This window comes from Mustela lutreola, chromosome 2 (assembly GCF_030435805.1).
Source record: "Mustela lutreola isolate mMusLut2 chromosome 2, mMusLut2.pri, whole genome shotgun sequence".
Lineage (NCBI taxonomy): Eukaryota > Metazoa > Chordata > Mammalia > Carnivora > Mustelidae > Mustela > Mustela lutreola.
In genome coordinates, this window is record NC_081291.1 from 16,588,858 (window position 1) to 16,596,908 (window position 8,051).

At 50.6% G+C, this 8,051-nt stretch overlaps 1 protein-coding gene across 2 annotated transcripts; it reads right to left on the reverse strand.

Annotated features, from left to right (window-relative positions):
- Nucleotides 1–325: 325 nt before the first annotated feature.
- On the reverse strand, nt 326–6,780 carry LOC131823847 (C-C chemokine receptor type 1-like). 2 transcript variants are annotated; one of them, XM_059160692.1, is made up of 3 exons: nt 6,394–6,779; nt 5,825–5,917; nt 326–2,866 (listed from the first exon to the last, which is right to left on the reverse strand). In XM_059160692.1, exon 3 carries the CDS (start codon nt 2,814–2,816, stop codon nt 1,734–1,736), a length of 1,083 nt encoding a protein of 360 aa, XP_059016675.1. In that variant the 5' UTR covers nt 2,817–2,866; nt 5,825–5,917; nt 6,394–6,779; the 3' UTR covers nt 326–1,733. The 2 variants fall into 2 exon arrangements, with proteins under 2 accessions (XP_059016675.1, XP_059016676.1); XM_059160693.1 differs by lacking the exon at nt 5,825–5,917 and having other exon boundaries at nt 6,394–6,780.
- Between the last annotated feature and the right edge of the window lie 1,271 nt (nt 6,781–8,051).

The window sequence follows — 8,051 nt, forward strand, 5'->3', positions numbered from 1 at the left end:
AGGGTCCAAAAAGAGAGCAGCCAGCCCAATGATGTCACTGTGTTGTAAGATGGGACACCCACTCCCTCAGGGTACTTTCTGGCTGATAAATTCCTTCCTCCTCTTTGCTGTCCAGTGCCATGGACTCCACCACAGCCCCACTCACCCCAGCTGGGGTCTCCAGGTGTTTCTGTACCTGTGTGCCTCCCACGGCTCAGAGAACTCAGAAAAGTTGACACTGGTCACTGCTAGATTGAACTGACTTGTGCAAACAATAATGGGAAAATGGGTGGCATAAATTAGGGCGTAGCCCTGCTGTGGAACTCAGTGCAGCCTTCAGAAAAAGTGCTTTAATATGATTTATTCACTTGGGAAAGTGACGCCAAAATACTGCTACTTAAGAACAAAAAACAGCAGGAGTACAGTTGAAGTCCGTCTTTGTCATCATTGTAAATACACACAGGAGATAGCAAACACCAAACTAACAGAGAATACACAGAAGACGGCACAGTTGTTGTCTTTGGGTAGTGAGAATTGGGCGCTTTGGGCGTTTTCTTTTCCCCCTTTGAGTTTTTAAGCTGTTTGGGTTTTTTTTTGTTGTTGTTATTTGGAAAATGATTTTTTAAAGAAGTACATGTCCCAGGGAAAAGGGGAGACAGACATGATGACCAGGCAGTCCCTGGTCACCAGTCTCCCTGGTGAGAGATCAGGTGTTAAGGACATGGAGGGGAAATATATTTCTTTGAGTTAAGGGTCCTCTCAACCTTCTACGTGAGGGTGAGTCCCCACCTCACCCCCTTCTCTCTCAGCCTCAGACACTGTCGGCTTGCACACCAGGTCATTTTTTCCTGCGGATGGATCCAGGGTAACAGCCGGAGCTCTGATTGGTAAAACCAGAAGGCTCGCATGGGGAAGCGGAGCAGGGAAATCGACCCTGGCTCCTTCTGCCCCATATTAGTTTCTGCAATAACGCCAGCAGAATGTACTCCCGCCTCATCCGATTTACAAGGAAGGGAGATTCTGGAAAATATTCAGAAAGAAGAAACTGGTAAATGGAAATAATGACCCCCTCCCCTCTGTGGCTATTTCAAGAAGTCAAATGTATTATGCATGTGGTCTGTGTCTAGCCCAGCGCCTAGAATGTTTGGTTTTTGCAAATGTAATGATTCTGGCCAAGGGCTTTCTCCATTCCACTGCCGAGGGCTGTTCCCCAATCCTATTTCCCACTAGGGCTCAAGATGTTCCATCATAGAGTCCTCTGTTCCTCGGGGTTTCTAAGAGCCTGAAACCTGCAGTGGGGCATGGGGTGGGGGTAGGTGAGGGTGGGGAGAAGGCTGCTGGCTCCTGCAATGCCCAGATTGGAGTCAGCAGGAAATCCCCACTTCCAAGTTCCCTGGTGGTGGGGGCAGGAGCAGGAGCCCCCCCCCCCCCCATGCTCAGTGGCTCTGTTTACAAATGTTAATGCTCACAAATCATGAAATCCCATTTGGGCCCAAGCTCTTCCCTGGCACCCTCTGTTCCAGTCTTCTGGAATGTCCCATTTTGCTCATTCACTTCCTTTCTACCAGCGAGGAGTTCTTGGAGCTGGCTCAGTCATCCCAGAAGTGATTTCGTCTAGACTGCCTTTAAACTCACTCACCCCCACACGGCTGCAATTCCACACTGTGCCAGGTGTCCCAGCCTGACTCGGTTTGGGTCAGCGTGCCTGGCAGGTCACCTTTGCTGGGTCCCGGATCAGCTTCCAGGGCCCCGAGTCAGAACCCAGCGGAGAGTTCGTGCTCTGCGGTGGAGGGTGTCACAGAGCTGGCCCTCTCGAGTCTGTCCGTGGAGAGGAAGGGGAGCCTTTTAACCAAGCTCGTGGACAGCAGCCTGCGGAGCAGCTGGCGTAGGTACCTGCGGAAGCGCTCCCCGACGAAGGCGTAGATCACGGGGTTGACGCAGCAGTGCGTGTAGGCGATCACCTCCGTCACCTGGATGGCCAGGTCGAGCTGTTTGCTCTGCCTGCACTCGTCGGTGAAAAGGCGGTCTTGGAAAGCCGAGACCAATATGGCCAGGTTGTAGGGGGTCCAGAAGAGAAAGAAGACCACCATGATGACAAAGATCAGACGGACAGCTTTGGCCTTCTTCTCATTGGGTCGTTTGAGCAGAATCTGTATGATCTCGGTGTAGCAGATGATCATGACCAACAGGGGCAAAACCAGACCCAACATGTTCAGTTTTAGAGCCTGGAACTGCTTCCAGGCTTTGAGGGTTTCATGAGGGAAGTGGAGGCTGCAGGTGGTGTGGGAGAACTCCCACTGGATCTTGGAGAAGTAGAAGCCTGGGACAGAGGCCAAGAGGGCCAGGGCCCACGCGCCACCGCTGGTGATGAGACCAAAGATGACGGTCCGAACCCGCAGGGCAAACACGGCGTGGACGATGGCCAGGTACCTGTCCACGGTCAGCAGGATGATGAAAAAGATCTCGCTATACAAACCCGTGTAATAAAACCCCGAGAGCAACTTACAGGTGCCATCACTGAAGTTCCAGTTATCCTTCAGCTTGTAGTCGATCCAGAAGGGCAGCGTGAAGAGGAAGAGCAGGTCGGAAATGGCCAGGTTGAGGAGGTAGATGCTGGTCATGCTCTTGAGCCTCTTGTGCTGCATGAGGACCAGCAGCACCAGGATGTTGCCAACCAGGCCGATGATGAACACCAAGGAGTACAAGGGGGGCAGCAGCTGGGCTCCAAAGGCCCTCACCTCCCCCTTCTGGCATGGGGTTATGCCCTCATAGTCATATTCCGTCGTCATGTCATAGTTCTTTGTGGGGGCCAAGGTTTCCATCGTGGAATTTTGCATGAGTCAAGGAAGATGATTTCTGCAGTTACTTGGCCAGGAAAGGTGGTGGGCTGTGGACAACAAAGACGAGGCAGTGATTATAGGTTTTCACCCACCTGACAACTGTTCACTGAGTACCGACTATGTACCAGGCCCCGGGACTCGACCTTGAGCAAGGTGGGATCCAGGTCCTCTCTGCCCTCGTGGACTCTGTGGTCTAACAGAGGGCATAGGCAGTAAACAAATAGACCCATCAGTCGATAATTCAATTACTTTGGCACTAAGTGTTGTGAAGGAAAAGGCCACTGGCTGCACAGCACCGACAGAGGGAGATCCTGCCACGCTGCCCCAAACCAGTGCTGTCCACAGCCTTGGCACTGGACTTAGTGCTAGATAACTCCTCCCACCCCAACCAGAGGGGGTTTGCTATCGTTCCCTGGTTTAGAGGAGATGATGCGAGAGTCAGAAGTGGTAAGGACACGTATCTAGAGAATGAGAGCTGAATTTGTTCTCGCGTGCATTCCTGAAGCCACATGCATCCTTGCGTCCAATCACGGAGCAATGATTTTGCACTGTGGGGTCTCTGGAAGGAAGCTGAGAGTCAGTCCCAGACTTGCAAATGGGTCTTCATGGCTGAGGGGGCTAAAAAGATTCTTAGCCAGGGATTATGTAGCGTAATGGGGGCACATGAAAGTGTGTAGGGTTATTATTTTATTTTGTTTATTTTATTTCTTGGTTGCCACTGCGACTGGGGGATGCTACTGTCTGGTCATTCAGTAGGTAGGGCAGAGGATGTCCTCTAATGCAAAAATTATCATATCCAAAAGGCCCATAGTGCTGTCATAGTGAAATTCTAGAAGGCCAGCCCCAACCCTTAGCATAAGAGGGCCCTGAGGACACCAGAGCAGGTCATCTTGGCTCACATCATACAGCCCTGATGGGGCCCACGTGGATCTACAGGTCACTCAGTAGACCTCCCATGAGGGCCGTGAGGAGGATTCAGAGGACAGTATAGCCTTGGAGGAGTGGGGGCAACCTCATGAGAAGAAGGGTTGGGGGTGGGCAGGGGAAGAGCTCAGAACAGCCTCGAGCCATGAGGCATCATGTGACGACTGGTAGCTGGAGTTCTGCCGAGAGATTCGCTCTGAGATATTTTTACCCAGGGTTGGCTTGAAACAAAGAAAAACAAAAGAACCACTAGAGAGCTTGCCTTCCTGGGACTTTCCCAGGCCCCGATTTTCAGCATTCATTTTCCATCCTTTCCTGAAGGGAGCATGGGCTTTCGTAGAACCTACCAGTGTGTGACTTTGGATGAGTTAATCTACCTCTCTGAGCCTCAGTTCCTCATTTGTATAGGTGCTGCCGAAGCGAGCACCTCAGTTCCTCATCTGTAATGTGAGAAAGTAACATCTTGTGGGACTACTGTAATGTGTGAGAAAAGCTACCCTCTAGTACTAACCGGGCCCTCAGCAAATATTGGGGTTCCTCCTTCCCTGCACTGATCCTTCTCTGGGGCCAGTCCCCAGCTCCAGTCCTGTTCTGGCTCATGTACCCTGCTCCCCAAGTTCCTCCACCAGTTCTCTCTGTAGTTAATCTGGAAAATGAATTCTACTCAAGAGTGATGAACCAGGACAGTCCCTTCCATGCGAACTGCCCTTCGAAATTTTCAGTAGGTTCCCACCAGTCTGAAAAGTAGCCGGTTCCCACATCATAATTCCCACCCTGAATCTGGGATCTCTAGTACTCTTCCTTCTAAATTGCTTAATGAATGTTTCCTTCCTACAAAATACACATTTCTGCAGTGGCCATTGGAAAATGAGGCACATGGGGTTGGGGTTGGGGGTGGGGGGAACAACAGTGTCATACACCCTGACTGGGGGACTGTCATTTCCAGTCAAATCCCCCCCTTATGGCCGACTCCTCCAGCTCTGGACTTGCCTCTACCCAAGCAGCCCTACTTCTGGAGAAACCCAGGCTGACCGTACAAGCTGTGTGGACGATTTCTGATCTCCCGTCTGGATACGGACAGGTCGGCTTTGCGGACAGCATTTTTGGGTGGGCTGGCAGGTTTTCAGCAGAAGTTCCAAGCAGCTTGGAAGCCCAAGGAACAACTGGTGCCAAGACTGAGCCCGGGAGCCCAGTTTCCGGGGGAATTTTGGCAAAGGTGAAGGCAAACAGAGTCAGCATTGCTCATGCCATTTGAACAGAGAACCGCTTACACCAGTCCCCTCCCCCATCCACTTCGAACTGCATTAACTATTTTGCCAACTTGCCAGGCACCACACAACAACTCTGGGAGAGAGATGGCCTGGCATGGGGCCACGGAGGGAGGGAGAAGGACCCTGTTGCCATCCAGCCCTGCTGGAGTCTGCTGCAAAGTCTGCCCCAGGGTCATTGCGCAGCAGACAGCTAGAGCCCTGGATGCTACCTGGGACCTTGCAGGGGCAGCATCCTCTAGCCTGGGAGTTGGTGAAGGCCTTGAGCAGAGAAAGGGCAGTCTGTAGGGATAAGACACCCAAACGTGGTGGTGTGCAGAGGCTGGCTTATCCTGGTTCATAAAAAACCAATCGTGTGCTTATCTCCCCAGCTCAACATTCAGGGAGGGGCTCCATAACTTGAAATCAACCACAGTGAGGATATTTACACCATAGAAATCCACAAACACTAGAAATCAGGGCTCCCCGCCACCCCCGGAAAGCCACTTGTTAAACATTTACTGGTCCTTCACCTCTCCATAGTCTGCATAGCCTAGAGCTGTCCTGCTAGTCAGATTGGAGACTGAAGTGCCAGTAAAAGTGGTACACACAAAAAAGTGATGACGAAAACCTATGCAAACTTCAGAGAGTTTCTAACTCTGAAAATCTGGGCCACTCCAGAGTTTATGGAGGAAAAGTTCAAATAGATACCTCCAAGTAGCCCCCATGCCCCTCTCTCCTCAGAGAAAATTCTGACCTGCCTCTTTGTTAGTAGAGCAGAATGGATGCATCCCAAGAGGACATCTCCCTGCCTTCAGGAGGGTAAAATCCTACCTCATCGAAAGACAAACCAGCAGTCCTGATTGTAAGGTTCCTTGGGTCTAAGTCTTCTCAAGAAACTGGTCCAGTATCAAGTCATCCTCGTATCTGCAATGTTTTTTTCTAATTAGTATTTCCCTTTCGCTACAATTTCTTCATACACCGCGTTTGGTTTTTGTTTACACAGAGCAGTTTGGCAAGTGATTTCCTCTTGAATGGTTTTTCAGAGATCCTCTTGTTCATAACTGACTTTAGAAAGGCAGATTATCTCAATCAGTCACCAAAAACCCATCATTCAGGAAAGCTTTCCTTTTTTAGCAAAAAATACCCCCGTTTTACATCTGAGCACCCCATCTTATAAATTCACCCCTTGTGAGTATTGCTATACAATTAATTGCCTTATAGGTGCATTGATGGTCTACTTAGGCGTTTGCTTGACCCTCGAAGAACGCCTCACCTTTGAGGAGGCAGGTAAAGGATGTCCCGCAACACGAGGACCACAGTCCCACCTGGCTGCGTGTATGACTGCAAACCAGATTGACCTCATGGTCACTAAGGAGACAGAACAGACAAGTGCCACTTACTCTGGTCCCTAGGGGTTTTGTCCGCGAAGTCTTTGTTTCTGGAGCTTTTAGAATCTTTATGAATTCAAGGTTCAATGTCCTTACTGAGCAGGAAGTCTTCTGTTTCCTGTGTGATGATTGAGGACTCCAGGGTTCACAGTCTTTCAGAATGAGAAGAAGGGGATAGAGTTCTTCTTTTTGTATCTGGTTGGGTGTCCGTGAGTGGCCACGACACCTGCCAGTGGCTGTTCCTTGATGCTGGGTTTGCTCGAAGGATTGTCTCTGCTCACAGAGATCCTGAGAGTGATTGAAAGCACAAAGAAAGGATTGTGCCTCTCCCTGGGGAGCTCTGCCTTAAGGGGACTGGGCTGGGTGGGGTTGGGTGGAGTTGAGTGGGGGAGAGTTGGTATGAGGTGTTCTGGGAATTTGTGAAGCAATTGAAGGCTGAGATTAGGCGTGTGTGTTGAGGGTTGAGGGAGGGCGGGGCGGGGCACAGACGTCTTGTGGTCAGTGAGTAGCCTTTTTTTTTTTTTTTTTAAAGCTTGCAAATGGAAGGGTTTAAACCAGAAGTCTGGGTCCTGTTCCTCAAAAAAATGAGAGGGCTGATAGCCCAAGAGAGGTGGCATTTTTCTCTTTGGCTCCCCCTAGGTCCTTCACCTCTGACCATTTGCTGTCCCTCTCTGTGCCCCATTCCCTGTGGGACCAAACCCCACTGAACAGTTTCATCTCAAGGAACCCACAGTCTGGAGTGAGCCCAAATCTCTAAGTTGGGTTTTGGCCATTCCTTTTTGATTCCAGGTTCCTGTTGTGTGTGATGATCCAACCAGAGGCCAGGGCCAAATCCCAGCTCTGTCCTGGAGATAAGGGCAGATGTCTTGGCTCCCGCTCCATCCAACGAGAAGGCTGAACACTTTGGCTCGTAGCGGGATGCCCCAGGTCAGCTTGTAGGTGAAGGGTGTCCCAGAGCACCTGGTCCAAGAGAAAATGTCTGATGGAAGATGCCTCTTGTGAATTTCTCCTCGGCGGCCAACACCTGCTGTGCCACTGAACTTGCAGCCTGCTGGGGTTTTGCTCCTTTTCCATAACACAGGACTCCGCTAGGCCTTCTTCACAGATGGTGCAAAGCACCAATTCAGAAAGGAAGGCCTGTGTGCTTTGGAAATGTCACTTGTCCCCTCAAGGCTGTTTCCTGATCTGTAAAATGAAGACATTAGACAAGGTCTTCAAAGGAACATTCCATGAGTCTCCTGGGATCAGGTCTTCCCTCTTCAGCAGCCTGTCCACAGAGAGATGGGGCAAGAGGGAAGCCAAAGGTGACCAGATGGACGAAGAGGGAGACGGGCCCAAGAACTTGCTGCCTATGTGGGGAGAGCAGGGCATGAGGGGCGGGCTCTGATGAGCCTGGCAAACCAGACCTGCATCTCATCCTGGGTCCACCTCTTGGTAACTTTGAGTGTATTATTTATGCTTTTGACTGTCTCTTTCCTCTTCTGTAAAACAAAGCTAATGATGCCGACTTTCTAGAGGATTAGATGAAGATAGAGACATGCCTGTGAATGAATGGTTTGGTGGAGTGCCTGAGACGTGTTCGATGCCTGTCTTAGTTTGGGGTTCCCGGTTAGGTGCAAAGCCTGGAGTGGAATGCAGACACAAGTAGTGTATGTTCAGGGGATCCTAGG